Source organism: Periplaneta americana, chromosome 16, assembly GCF_040183065.1.
Source record: "Periplaneta americana isolate PAMFEO1 chromosome 16, P.americana_PAMFEO1_priV1, whole genome shotgun sequence".
Lineage (NCBI taxonomy): Eukaryota > Metazoa > Arthropoda > Insecta > Blattodea > Blattidae > Periplaneta > Periplaneta americana.
The window spans coordinates 108,641,469-108,657,658 of record NC_091132.1 but is presented as its reverse complement, the minus strand read 5'-3'; the positions used below and the strand labels follow the sequence as shown (position 1 = coordinate 108,657,658).

At 37.1% G+C, this 16,190-nt stretch overlaps 1 protein-coding gene across 2 annotated transcripts in view; it reads left to right on the top strand.

Annotated features, from left to right (window-relative positions):
* Positions 1-8,755: 8,755 nt before the first annotated feature.
* Positions 8,756-16,190, top strand: part of LOC138691038 (lymphokine-activated killer T-cell-originated protein kinase) — a 28,918-nt gene continuing 21,483 nt past the window's right edge. Inside the window, exon 1 of one of the 2 annotated variants that reach the window (XM_069812687.1) lies at positions 8,756-9,042. In XM_069812687.1, coding sequence (XP_069668788.1) covers positions 8,931-9,042 — 112 coding nt within the window. In that variant the 5' untranslated portion in view covers positions 8,756-8,930. The remainder of the gene's footprint in view (positions 9,043-16,190) is intronic. The other variant, XM_069812688.1, reaches the window with a different exon arrangement.

The following is a 16,190-nucleotide window of genomic DNA, read 5'->3' as shown; positions in this document are numbered from 1 at the left end:
AAGGGAGTTGATACTTCGCCGGGATTGCGAGCACTTCATGCTAATTTGAGGAGTGTGAGTGTATATAAGTTCACTTGAAGGGAAATAATAAGAAAATGGTGAAATACTGCGCCGCAAATAATTGTTCTAACATAGCTTACTATTGTAGGATGCCCAGGAAAGCATTGAAAGAATATTCTAAATGCAGTTCCACCTTTGAATGTGTTTACAGAATGTCGGAACATTTCTTGGATGAAGCTTTTCCAGAAACACATTAATCAGGTTTATACGGTTTATTTCAACAATGTATGTATTGGTTAGGTGGCATCATATTACAATAGATTGTAATAGCAAAGTGCACAAGAAAATCCTCAGACAGCATCTGTATAAAACTGTTTTGTTTCAGAATAAATGAAATCATTTATGTTCCCGTTTAGTACAGTATGTACTTCTAATTTATTGTTGAAAGTATAGCCGATGGCAACCAATTTATTACCACCACCACTACTAGTAGGCATACTAATACCACCAATACTAGGGCTACTATTACCACTTATACTAGGCTTACTATTACCACCACTACTAGGCCTAGTACCACCACTACCACTATTAATGGCACCAATGCTAGGCCTACTGTTACTACTACCTACTAAGCCTACTGTTACCACTATTCCTAAGCCTACTGTTACTACTACTACTAGGACTAGTATTACTATTACTACTACTACTGCTACCAGGCCTACTAACATCACTAATACTAGGCACTATTACCACTACCGCTAGGCCTACTGCTACTAATAGGCTACTAGGCCTACTGCTACTAATACTACTAGGCCTACTGCTATTAATACTACTAGGCCTACTGTTACTACTACTGCTAGGACTAGTATTACTATTACTACTACTACTGCTACCAGGCCTACTAACATCACTAATACTAGGCACTATTACCACTACCGCTAGGCCTACTGCTACTAATAGGCTACTAGGCCTACTGCTACTAATACTACTAGGCCTACTGCTATTAATACTACTAGGCCTACTGTTACTACTACTGCTAGGACTAGTATTACTATTACTACTACTACTGCTACTAGGCCTACTAACATCACTAATACTAGGCACTATTACCACTACCGCTAGGCCTACTGTTACTAATAGGCTACTAGGTCTACTGCTACTAATACTACTAGGCCTACTGTTACTATTACTAGGACTAGTATTACTATTACTACTACTACTGCTACTAGGCCTACTAACATCACTAATACTAGGCACTATTACCACTACCGCTAGGCCTATTGCTACTAATAGGCTACTAGGCCTACTGCTACTAATACTACTAGGCCTACTGTTACTACTACTACTAGGACTAGTATTACTATTACTACTAATACTGCTACTAGGCCTACTAACATCACTAATATTAGGCACTATTACCACTACCGCTAGGCCTACTGCTACTAATAGGCTACTAGGCCTACTGTTACTAATAGGCTACTAGGCCTACTGCTACTAATACTACTAGGCCTACTGCTACTAATACTACTAGGCCTACTGTTACTACTACTACCTAAGCCTACTGTTACCACTATTCCTAGGCCTATTACCACTATTACTAGGCCTACTGTTACTATTACTACCTACTAAGCCTACTGTGACTACTACTACTAGGCCTCTATTATATCACTACTACTAGGCCTACTAATATTACTATTACTAGGTCTACTAATATCACTACTACTAGGCCTACTGTTATTACTATTAGGCGTACTGCTACTATACAACTAGGCCTACTGTTACTACTACTATCTACTAAGCCTACTGTTACCAGTATTCATAGGCCTACTATTATCACTATTCATAGGCTTACTATTACCACTACTACTAGGCCTACTGTTACTACTACTACCTACTAAGCCTACTGTTACCACTATTTCTAGACCTACTACTAATAGGCCTACTATTACTACTACTACTACTAGGCCTCTATTATGTTACTACTACTAGGCCTACTAATATCACTAATACTAAGCCTACTATTACTTCTACTACTAGGCCTACTGTTACTATAGGCCTACTACTACTACTACTACTACTACTGTTGCTGCATTACAAAGCCTGTACTGACCTCTAATCTATGGTGGTCAACCGTACAATTAATAGATTGTTTTATGATTATAAAAATTTATCCTTATTTTGTTTTAAATCATTGTTTCCAGAATTTTGATGATCTCATATTTCATCACTAAACATTTTCTAAGCACCATATACCTTCCTCTTTCTTTGCATGAAAGGACAAAAGTATAGATTATTTTAAATATTACAGTAGATATCTATTATTATGGTCTTAAACAATACTGGTAATTTTGAAAATTCATGTCGGCATTTCCATTGTTCAATATTTCACTTACTTATCCCGAGTATATGTGGGTCATATAATTTATTTTTTAACATCGCCATAGATGAATCATGTAATATTTCAATAAATACAGAGTTCCTCTACCATTCATATTTATTTAATCACGATCCATCTTTGGTAAAAGATGTTTAAAACAGCGTCTATCACCAGGCTACATCAATGTATTGTGGTACTGTTTCCGAATTTCGCGCCGCAAACACTCCCTTTAATGGCGGATGCTAGCCGATTCAATTTGTGACATTTTCCTTGCCTGTCACTCACGGGTATGTGTCTCTAGTAAGTATTACAAACTCTTTGAACGCACTATGTCAATAATCGCTTCGTTTTTGTTTGTCGGACTGTTTCAAACATCCTCGCAGTTTTGAAATAATAAGTTCCAATAAACATGGAAGAAAAAAAAGAAAAGAGCACCCAACTTCTCACAGTTCGAAGTGGGAATTCTTTTAGAACTCGTCAGCAATTCTGCATCCATATTAAAGAATAAAAGTACTGACGGAAGTTCTCTAAGAGAAAAGCAGGCTACCTGGTTGGATTTAATCTCACAATTCAACATGGGTTATACGTCGAGACTACTATATATATAAGAGCTGGCAGACTATTTCCTTATCCAACAACTGCTCTGAAGATGGCCACAACACAGCGGTCGAAACGTCAGCCAATAACACCAAGACAACGCGGTAGAAGCCCTGAAGCTTATCTACACACCATGAGTTATAGGTGTTTACATAATTCCACATAATTTGTAACGTAATTTATACAGTGGTTATTTCATATTATTGATAATAATTGAGAAAATTTCAGTATACGGATACCTCACTGATAATTATCTTGAAATAGGCTACTAAAAAGAGCAGATTTGTATGTGTTTGTTGAATGCTCATCATCTTGCTTACGAAAAGACACATTTCAGTGCCAATAATTTATTTAGGAAAATTTCAGTATACGGATACCTCGATAACAATTATTTAAAAAAAAAAAAAACAATTCGTCTGTGTATGTCGAATACGTAACGTCATGCATAGGAAAAGGAAGTTTTTAGTGCCAATTTATTTTGTGTGCACAAGGTTGGAATTTTGGTGTAAGAGGGAAAGGAAAGTATCCTTGTTCTGAATTTTATCAATTTATTTTGTGTTCACAAGGTTGGAATTTTGGAGTAAGAGGGAAAGGAAGATATCCGTGTAATTTCTCTTAATTCAAGCGTAAATAGCCTAATTGTCCAAAACGTCATGTAGGTCCTAATAGTTTCAAACGGCAAATCTATAGCTAATAAGTGATAATCTCGCATTCTACAAAATGGTCATTTAGTTTTACTATATTATTACCGGTATAGAATAACTACTTTATTACTATGTTAACAAAATTGGACAGCTAGGCCTAAATAATATTTTGTCCTCAAGTAAAGTCTCGATCTTTCAAAGCAGAAACATATATAAAACATTAATCTATTTTGAGAGAAAAAACATTTTTATTATTCATCTACAAACTTACTCTTTCTACAATAACACCATCAAATACGTGAAATCGTGCCGCCATTTTGGTTTTCTCGACTTGACCATGTTCAATTCAAGATAATCGGTCCCACACCCGTGATCAAATTTGATCATCATCAACTCGCTTGTTTAACTTTGATCGAGATTGATACTCCGCAAATTGGCGTTGAAGATGGTCAAGTGCCAACTTAACCATCGTCAAATTTTAATCGAGAATGGTGTACACGGGCATGACAATTGACGCGAAGGTAAGAAAACAATACAAAAATCGACAGAAAATCAAAGACGAAACGTGCCAATGTGTGCACAATAAATGTCGCCAAGAGAGCTATTAAGCATTCGCCACTTGGAAACTGTAAGTTTGACAACTCAACCGTTGTTACAGTTACCATAGCAACATTCCTTCAACGCTATGTGACATTCAGTTGTTTTTCCGATCGCAACGCTCCTGTCATGTCCCATCTTTAAGAAAAAACCAACGAGTGTTGGAAAAAACAAGTATTGGAATAGCTGAAGTGTTTTAAATTTAGCGTACATAAGTTCTTTATTTTAGATTAAGTTACTGGCACGAATTTGACGAAACACTAGGTTTTTCCACTTCAGTTGAATTGATTAATGCAAACGAAATTTTGACAGCTTCACGATTCCGACCAAAGAGTTTGTAATACTTACTAGAGACACATACCCGTGAGTGGCAGGCAAGAAAAATGTCACAAATTGAATCGGCTAGCATCCGCCATTAAAGGGAGTGTTTGCGGCGCGAAATTCGAAAACAGTACCACAATACATTGATGTAGCCTGGTGATGGAATAAACATGAATGGCAGAGGAGCGCTATATTTATTAAAGTATTATAATGATTCATCTTTGGCGATATTCTAAAAAATAAATTAAATCACCCATATACACTCGGGATAAGTATGTGAAATATTGAATAATGGCAATGTCAACATTAATTTTCAGTATTACTAGTATTGTTTTAAGGACATAATAATGGATATTTACTGTAATATTTAAAATGATCTATATTTCAGTCCTTTCATGCAAAGAAAGAGGAAGGTATATGGGGCTTAGAAAATATTTACTGATGAAATATGAGATCATAAAAATTCTGGAATCTGATTTAAAATATAATGAGAATAAATTTTATTACAAAACAATCTGTTCATTGTGTAGTTGATGACCACCAAGTTAGAGGTCAATACAGACTTTTTAATGCAATTAGTAGCGGTAATAGTAGGCCTAGGAGTAGTGGTAATAGTAGGCCTAGTAGTAGTGGTAATAGTAGGCCTAGTAGTAGTGATAATAATAGGCCTGTTAGTAGTGGTAATAGGCCTAGTAGTGATGGTAATACGAGGCCTAGTTTTGGTAGTATTAGTAGGCCTAGTAGTAGTGGTAATAATAGGTCTAGTAGTAGTATTAATAATAGACCTAGTAGTAATGGCAATGATAGGCCTAGTAGTAGTGGTAATAGTAGGCCTAGTATTAGTGATAGTAGTAGGCCTAGTTTTTATGGTAATAGTAGACCTAGTAGTAGAGGTAATAATAGGCCTAGTAGTAGTGGTAATAATAGGCCTAGTAATAGTGGTAATAGTGGACCTAGTATTAGTGGTAGTAGTAGGCCTAGTTTTTGTGGTAATAGTAGGCCTAGTAGTAGTGGTAATAACAGACCTAGCAGTAGTGGTAATAGTAGGCCTAATATTAGTGGTAGTAGTAGGCCTAGTTTTTGTGGTAATAGTAGGCCTACTAATAGTGGTCATAGTAGACCTAGTAGTAGTAGTAATAATAATAATAATAGGCATAGCTAGGCCATCAGCTATATTTTCACCAATTTCTTTGCATTTAATACAACCAAAAACTAGAAGTACATACTGTACAAAACGAAAATTACATGATTAATTCATTTATTGTGAAACAAGACAGTTTTAGACAGATATAGTCTGAGGATTTTCTTATGCACTTTGCTATTATAATCCACTGTAATGTGATGGCACCTAACTCTTACATACATTGTTGAAATCAACCTTATAAACCTGATTAATGTGTTTCTGGAAAAAACTTTATCCAAGAAATATTCCGACATTCTGTAAACACATTCAAAGGAGTATCTGCATTTGGAACATTTTTCCAAGTATTAAGATATGCATGTTTTCCTGGGCATCCTACAATAGTAGCTATGTTCGACTCGAAGAAGAAGGATTAACCCTAATAAATAAAACGTCCGAGAAATCTTATGTGTGCCATAATGGGAGCAGCACAATTGACCTTGTGCTGACGAACACGAAGGGCGTCAGAAAGGTGACACAAGAAGTGCTCAAAATAGCAGCAAGAAAACACATGCTGTCGCAACGACATTTACACTTCAAAAGGAAAGCCCGACCTGCTCCCGGAACCCGAAGATCTCAAGGAAATTAGATACGCAGAAGATAGAACAGTCCCACACCCAAATCAAAGAAGCACAATAGGAGATACAGACTGGACACATTGACAGAGGAGTAAACAAACTGGAACACATTATTACAAACGCCACAAGAATCACGAAGCCCAATGAAAGGAAGGCAAAACCCTGGTTCAACAGGAACTGCTACCAGGCTAGACATTTAGCCCTCCACAAGCTCCACAGCGCCTTAACCTCGCGATCAGAAGAGACTCTCAAAGAATACGCAAATGAAAGAAGAAAATACAAAACACTCATAAGAGAATCCAAGAGGGAGTACTATGAAGAAAAAGCCAGAGAGATTATAGAGGAGTCAGAAAACGACCCATTTAGAGTCCTGAAGCAAAGAAAACCGACGTTCCCGAGGGATATCCCCATGGACACATGGGTACAGCACTTCACCGAAGTTCTGCAATCAAAAGACACTAGGCCGCACAAGGAAACGGCAAAGAAACAAGAAGACTCTTTCCTCGAGCCACACAGGATGAAGTCCTGAGACTGGTCATGGGATCAAAAAACAAAAAGGCCAGTGGTCCGGACAATATCTTCAACGAGCATTTAAAGAGCGCAGCCCCAATGCTCATAAAAGCCTGGACGGACCTCTTCAATGAATGCTTGTTGAGAGGGAGTATTCCAGAGCGTTGGAGAACATCGAGGATTAAAACGCTATATAAGGGGAAAGGCAACGCTAGTGACCCTCATACATACATACAGAGGCATCGCTCTGGAATGCACACTCCTGAAAATACTGACGAAACTCGTCGCAGAAAGAATAACAGCACTAGTAGACCATCATATACCAGTAGAACAATTTGGCTTCAGAAAGAACCGCTCCACAATACAAGCCGTGGAATGCCTCCAAGAAAATATAAAAGAAGCGCTCCACCACCCGAAGGGGAAACTCTACACGGTGTTTGTGGACTACACAAAAGCGTTCGACACAATCAATAGAACAAAACTCACAGCCAAATTAGAGAACCTGATAGGAAGAAGAAACCCCATAGCCAGACTGATAAGGGACATCTTGATGGAGAATAGTATTCGGATCGACGACACAATAACAGTGTCAACACCGATAGACCAGACAACAGGAGTTCTTTAAGGGGATCCGCTCAGTCCCTTGTTGGTCAACATAGCGACACACGACGTAGTAGAGGCAACGAAAGCAGAAGGCCTGACGACTTATCTGTATGCAGATGATATGGTCATGGCATCCACATCACGAAATACGCTGCAAGGAGCACTCGACAGATTGGTAGAATGGGCCAGAGGAAATGACCTCACTTTAAACAGGACAAAAACAGTGACGATGACGTTCAAAAGAGGGGGAAAACAAGCGGCAGCAGACATGCTGTACCTGGAGGGCGAGCCACTGACCAACGTAAAGACTTTTAAATACCTGGGGATAACCCTGCATCAAAATGGATCGACATACACAGCCCACATCAAAGACAGAGTGGCAGGGGCAATGATCGCCATGAATGACATTCAGTACCTAACCAGGATCTCGTTGGAAACGGCGATGAAAATCTTTACGGTTAAAATAGTGCCTATCATCACATATGGCCTCGAAATTGTCTGGCAATGCCTCACTAAAAGTAGCCTGAAGGACCTCGAGAAAGTGAAAGCGACATATCTGAAACGGGTACTTGGCCTGTCCAGATTTGCACCATCCAGAATCGTCTATGAGCTAACCAGAGAACCTATGTTACTAGAAGACCTACGGCTGCAATTTCTACTGCCATCAACATCAGCATACGAGAGCACCCTCCTCGAACACCAACGTAAGAAAGCAGAAATATGGGAGGAGTTCTACGTCACGGACGCCATGGCCAGAGAGGACTGGAAGGAGGCCAACTACCTACAGAGACACCTGGTTACCAGATTCGTGACCCACGGCTTCCACTTCAAAATATGCCGCAACACCAGCTTTCACGACCCGAACGAAGAGTGCATGTGTTTACTTTGTGACGAACTATGTGGAAGATACCATGTGATGGAGTGTAAAAACCCATTAGTTTCACTGACCAAGTTCTGCAGCAGCGAAAGCTAAAATAATATATTACCCTGCACATTGTGCGCACTTCCGTTATTATTAATTTTCTTCAAATTTGGCGGCGCAATGGCCGCTCTATATTTTCTTCCTAACTCGTTGACTTCCAGCAAGTGAGGACGCAGGGTAGCCATCAGCGCAGCCACCTTGGAATTCATCACAGAAACAAGCACCGTCTGAACCGTTGCTTACGAGATCCCGTAATCCCGTAAGCAACGGTCTGAACTATATAACGTCTTTGGTAAAAACTGATTAGTTTCACTGACCAAGTTCTGCAGCAGCGAAAGCTAAAATAATATATCATTCTTCACATAATTCGCACTTCCGTTGTTATTATATTGAGAGGTCTAGGAAAATTTTATTCGTGAAAGGGAAATTTTAACCAATTGCGGGGAAAATTGATTATCGTTACACAATCTGACAACATTGAACAATTATTTTAATTTCGAAAACTTATCGTTTGCCGCTGCCGCCTTTTTCGAAGCTCTTGGAGTGTTAATGTGAGTTGTGTTAGATATTGATATAATTTACAGTTTTCAGTATATATTTTATGAACATGAATGAGTTTAAAACTCCGAAACTGTCTAAGTTTATAAACGTACAAGATGATAAAACTATAATCCCAGAGTCACCGTTAATGACAAAACTTGGATTCGGTACTGGTAAGATACTTTTATTATGTTTTAAAATACAAGTTGAAATTTTATTCTCTCAAAAAGGTTTATGATTAGCATAACGGTATATCGTATTTTACTTCTCGTTTTAATCGCTATTTACATATGAGACAGTGGTTGAAATGTCAAAATGTATACATACAATAACTGTTACCGATATGGTAACAAGTTTGAACCCTGTGTACGCATTATTTTTTTGAGTTAGAGTCTTAATTTAGCGTCAAAAGCTTATGCTACTTGAATAGTCGAAGTGAATGTTGAATAAACAGAATGTTGAGTGCTAAATATCTTCATCTTGGCATAAGCCTTGTGGCTCGTTCCGTCTTCAAGAAAACTGATCCGACATTTCTTCTACCTAAGGTTTATAGGCCTACTTATATATTATTTGTGGTATACGATCTTCATTCATTCTTTGTATATGGTGTCATTCGATATCAAATCAACAAGGCGCTCAACCCGACCGACTCAGATTTCTTTCAAAATTTGAGGGTTTGTTTTACCTGCCGCGCTAACTAAAACTGCCGAGTTTCATGTCCTGTGCTTTTCGTTTTCTGTCAGTGGCGTTTCCAGTGCCAATAATTTATTTTGTGTGCACAAGGTTGGAATTTTGAAATAAGAGGGAAAAGGTGCAATCCATGTTCTGGAGTTTATCCCAAAAATTGGGTGATACATTCTTAATATGTGATAGTTTTTATTGCTTAGGCTATATTGTTTTCTGCAGGTATTCAATTACACTAAAAAAACATGGTGAAACAATTTTCATATATTCATATTTAAAAATGCGGGGGTTCTATTGTAAGGAAAAAAATATATAGTACGCCTCAATTAGTGATATAATGAACTGATAAGTTTCAACTTGGAATCATCATAGGTTACAAAGATAAAAATTATTATGTCACTGCAAGCATTAGCTAACCGTAAAAGTCGCGATCCCACACATTCGTTGTATTTAATTATATTTGATCATATTCTTGAATGTCGCTATGTAATTTAACATGTAGTACATAATTCGAATTTTTGTAATTATTACCTGAAATAAATTATTGTCACATGGATTTTGTTAAACCTGAAGTTCTGTAAGAAATGCTTACCTTTCACTGCTGAGATGAAATAGCCTGATCATCTTTCCAGACAGGATGCTGCGTTGTTTGAGCTGGAATTTAAAACTGCTTAGCAAGTATAATACCCATCCTAAACAGCAGGACTGTATGAAACTTGTGTTCCAGGCACTGCGGTGGATTTTGCAAATCTAAGAGCAAGCATTTTTTCCTCTTCAGTATAGCTTTTTTCAGTCACATAAACGGTATTAATGTTTGGGAGATGATCCCTTGTCCAGTCGTACAATTCCCTAGGTGTAGTTATTTGTTTATCGGATGGTCTCTGCAAACTAGCACAAGCCGCAAACCTTTTAAGTGTCCCACCTACAATGTCGCATGCTCTTTTGCCATGCGATATGCAAAAATAATGCAATTCTGCTGGAAATCCAAAATCTTCTTCATGTAATGTGAGGTTCAGGAAATGTTTTCCTATTTTTATACTGAGCAGAGAATCCATCGGAGAAATACATAATTTTTGTGGTGAATTACAGATGTTTGTTTTAATGACTCCATTAGATATTTTTGAAACAAATGTACAGCTGTAGTGTCATATTTCGGGCAGTGTGAAATTATTACCAGATTTTTAATAGAGACTGTATCGGATGACGATTCGTTATAATATATTACGAAAGTATGAATAGTTGTCTGCACATTAGTCCTGTGGTATGACTGAATTTCATCTTGGATTACGAAATAATAGTTTTCAGCGAAGTCGCATAACACAAGAAGCTGGCATGGCTGTAGAAATGATTTCATATCACGTAGAAACTTACTTTGTTCAGATGATATAAATGAGTGAGTCAGTAAATCACCAAGTTTCTCCAAGAGACAGTCAAAAAATTTGTCTGTGGGTTTCATTGTGGTCTCAAGCGTTGATCGGTCAGTCGTCATCCACTGCTTGTAGGTCACTGATTCACTGAAGTTTTATTCGAAACATTTCTCTAAACTCTCTCTTATTTTAAATGGTTCAGGACATTCTGTATATTTCCTGAACAAGCAATTTATATGAGGAGGATTGCACACCATAGTAGCCAAGAAATGTTGATAAGTTGGAAGGTATAAAGAAAAATTTTCTTGAAATCAACGTAGACCTGAAACTTTAATAAATTGCTTCCGGCATAAGTTTTACATTCTGATGAGGACAAAAAACACAGACAGTATAGTTCCACTAACTCCAGCTAGAATACAATTTCTTGGTCTAAGAGCTGAAAATTTGGAGAATATTACCTTCATTTCAGGGTTAGAATTTTTAAACGCTGCATATAATTCATTTCTGCTCATGTGATTTACTCCCTGATTCTTTAATCATAACAAATATTTCTTACCAGGCATCATTCTGCTTATCTCGTAAGAACAACAGAATTCTTTAACTTTACCGGCAACAGCCTTGAGCAAGGTTTTCCAGGTTTCGGATTTAGTGAACACAAAATTCCCTTTCCCTTTGCCAGGACTTTGGCTTTCCGAATTATGTATTGGAAAGCTGAAAGAAACTCTTTTTTTATATTATTTACGCTCCAGCTTTTAGGTAGTAGTGTTAAAATGGTGATTTTCTCTCTTTACCTGAATTTTGAAAATTTTCCTGCAGCTGAGACAAAATTTCAGAATCAGGACTTGATGAAGGTCCTGGTTCCTCGGCGTCTTTAATATCGAAGAATATTTTTAAATTTCTGTCTCTTATATTTCTCTTGTTGTAGCCTTTTTTGTTTAATAAGGAATACACCTTGGTCAAAAAGACTTGTATTTAATGAACTTACATTTACTGTAGAATCGAGGTATTCTTCATTACTAGAGTCATTCTGAGGATTCTGCGTAATAGCATCATATTATATTTTTATTTCCTTGCCACACATAGCGCACACCTTTTGTTCCTATTTTAAATCAGGAAATACATTAAGCATCCACAATATAACTCTTTTTAAATTTTTCCTCTAATTACAATGCCCTGATTTCTCGAAGGGATTGCAGCAAACATGTAACTTAAAATGCGACTCCATTACATCACACAAAACTACCACATACTACAAAAACTAACGACACTGCACTTGAAACAGATCGCACGTTTTGTATAAATTGAAGACTGTATAAACTGCCACTCATGATGGCCTGACAGATCGACAATGCAGATAACACTAGTCAACAAATTTAAACTTTTTGTCTGTCACAGAAATGAAATCAGCTGATTTTTACTAAATCGACCCTGCTGATTACGAAAATGGCAGCGAAAAATCTGTAACACGTAACATTTTTGTGTGACAGATGGGGAAGTATTTCGATTAAAAAAAACGTTTTCGCGCATTTCAATATATGTAATTGAGGGGTTGGGTGCAAGAAAGGCACTTCTCTCAAATGCAAGTTTTGAGAAAATTTATGTTGAAAACTCAAACCGTAATAACGTTACCTATGCACGCTTATACATTTTGGGTACTCCTGACCTCTGTGATCACAGTATTGAACTACAACTTGGTGATCATATGCATAACAGATCAGAGAACACAATAAAGTGTTTTACTCAAAAAAGGGCACATCTTCTAAAATGCCCTTCTTGCACCCAGCCCCTCAGTTACAACAGTGAAAATAAATAAATTTTCTAAGATGCAAAATTTACACACAAAATACACTGACATTTCACAAAAAAATAATAATGCTGCATAAATAATAATTACAATAAGAAAAAATGGCATTATGTTCCTTTTTTTCCCCTTCAAAATAGGCCTTTACTTTATTAATTTAAAACTGGATCAAATGAACTATAATTTTTTAAGGTTTACAAATTAAATTGATTACAATCTCAAATCAAATAACTTAGGAGCCCTACATTGAAGTAAACAACCATATACAGACTTCAAGCTAGATTAAAAAAAAAGTATTTAGTTACTTACAGTTATTTTTTCCTCTTTTAGTTTGAGTCACCTTCTCTGAACAAAAACCAACAATAGTCCCCCGTCATACTAGAATCCCACCTTCCTTGATATCAGTGGCGTATACTGGTTAAAGGGTTTGGGCTACCGCTGACCCTATTATTACACAAAATATATCTAACAATTACTTTAATTTTAATTACTATGGTAAAACTAATAATACAAAATTATTACATTATGTTATATTATAAAACTTTTCTTTTGTACTTTCCTTGGGCTACCGCCGGTAGCCCCGGTAGCCCGCAAAATACACCCCTGCTTGATATCGATGTTCCATCCTGTGTATATCTTGATGGAATCTTTCCCCTTTTTCATTGCTTACAGCACCTAAGTTCTCTGGGAAAAGTCCAGATGGGAATGTAGGAAATGTATTTTCAATGACATTCTACAACCAAGCTTCTGGTAACTATGCAGGAGTTCTTGTACAAGCTGTTGGTAATTGTCAGCTTTATTATTACCTAAAAAACACTTCCAAAAGTATTCCAAGCTTCTAGTTCCTCAACACTTATTTTTTTTTCGAAGCTCTCATCTTTCAAAAGTTTCCTAATTTGAAGGTCGACAAAAATTCCCTCTTTCACTTTAGTCTCACTGAGTTTCGGAAAATTCCTTACATATGCAAAACCTTCTCCATTTTTATCCATAGCTTTAACGAAATTCTTCATTAAACCAAGCTTGATATATAAAGGAGGAAGCAGTGCTTTTTCCGGTTTTACTAAAGGGACATAGCTTTCTCTGGGAAGCCAGTCTTTCACTATGTAGTGTTTTTCAGTCGCTCTACTACCCCACAAACAAAGAAGCCAACAGTATTTTGTGAATCCATCCTGAAGTCCGAGCAATAAAGCGACAGTTTTCAAATCTCCGCAGAGTTGCCAGCAGTATGTTTTATATTGGACTGCATCTAGTAACACTGACAAATTTGTATAAATTTCCTTCATACCTACTGAATACGCCACTGGAATTGACGGTTTAGTGTTTACATTGTGCAATAACACTGCTTTTAAACTTATTGTGGAAGAATCTATGAATAACCTCCAGTCCTCTGGGATGTGCTGAAATCCTAGTTCTTCCATTAAGCTGTCTATATTTACATACACGCACATAGAATTCTTCATTATAAAATACTTTGAAAACCGTTCATGTCTCTTCCTGTACAGTGAAATTCTAGTATCTGGTGCTAGCAGGTTCCATTGTTGCAATCTAGACCCTAAAATCTCAGCTTGTTGTTTAGTGAAATTAAGATCTCTTATTAAGTCGTTTAGTTCACAATGTTGAATTAAATGGGGTTCTTTGTGATGTTTTGGGCTATAGGGCGGATCAGAGGATGTTGATGGTTGAGTCAAGTCATCTGTTTGTTCTATTGGAAGAACCAATACCTCCAATTGCGGAGGATTAGGAACAGGGAGTTTTGGTCCAAGTGGCACAGGTCTTATTGCAGATGGAACATTAGGATATTCAATTTTAGATCTTGTTTTCTTTGAAAATCCCGTAATCTTTGTTAAACAGAAATAACAGTCTTCTGCATGACTTGTCGGTTCATGCCAGATCATTGGAACTGCAAATGACATACTTCGATTCTTCTCTCCATTCATCCATTTTATCAATTTTGAGTAACATGTTGTGCAGCACATATGGGGAGCCCATGATTTGCCCTCATCACACATATTACATTCAAAATAGTAATAACTTGCTTGTTTTAACTTCTCTGATAAAGGCCGACGCTGCGATTTAGCTGTAAATTCTCCACATACGTAACAAAAGCTGTCCGGCGAATTTACACATGCACGACGAGATTTTTTCATTCTGAGAAAGTGTAAATGAACGCGAAAATGAACACTTAAAACCAGTGATACAACTTGTCACAAGCTCAAACAATATTCAACTAATCCTAAAATGCAATCTATTTCACTCTAAAAGCCCATCCTCTCAGTGCTTTCTGTCAGTCTAGCGCCATAAAGCAATAAGGTAATACAGATATATTATATCACCCACTACGCACCTTATTAATGCAGACTCATGTATTTGAAAGAACCTATTCCTTAAAATACACTTCTAGTATATCCTGAGCAACAATAAGTTATAAAACGTATGAATATACTGTGTAACCGTTTAAATAAAGTCCATAGTTCGATACCCGTGTTCTTTGGTAAATTCATTATTTTTTTTTCAAAATTTCCAATTTTCCTCTTAAATGGTGCGTGATGGAAAATTTTCAATTTTAGATCTACTATCAGCACACAAAAATTGATCTAAAATGACCATTTTCACCCTTGTGACAAAAACCTTGTTGACTAGTGTAATCAGACAAGTACGAACTCGCACGCATGCAGTGTTGGTGTAAGATGGGTTTAAGTGCTACAAACCAAGACATTGATATATTTTTTTTACTGATATTCCTGAAATGTTACCAAAATGAAACTTACACCAAGGGGAGAATGCTCTTACCGGTGTGCCAGAATTTTGTCCCGCAGGAGTTCTTTTACATGCCAGTAAATCTACTGACATGAACCTGTCGCATTTAAGCACACTTAAATGCCATCGACCTGGGCTGGGTTCGAACTCGCAATCTCGAGCACAGAAGGCCAGCGCTATACCGACTACGCTACTGAGGCCGACTCCACGTTACTGAAAGAAGTTGAATATTCTCAGCTACCCTATGAAGGCTGTGGGTGAGACAGGTAGAATGTATTATTTTTTAATATTGTGGTTTTATATTATTAGCTGCTTTAATGCGGCACCATCAGTAACAAAAAGAACATTTTCATAACAAATACCCTGAGGCCACAACAGAGACATTGCATTGTTAAATAACTCTGCAATTATAGTGTATTTCACTTTTTCTAGAACTTCTGAAGGGAGAAGATATGATTTGCCTGGGCCCTCTAGCAAAAATGTTCCTATAACAACATGTCCTACTAGTCTTTCACATGCATCTGTCATTTCGGCCACTGAAACCCATATTTTCTTGTTTACTGTATTTCATCTTAAGTATTAAGCATGTCCTCGTAGCAAGTATCTACATAGGACGTACACAATGTTGTACCACTGGGAAATTTTCAATGTGTGTACTTTTGCATGAGTGTCCTAAAAGAATGATTATTTACAGTGTTGAAAGGTATATTTG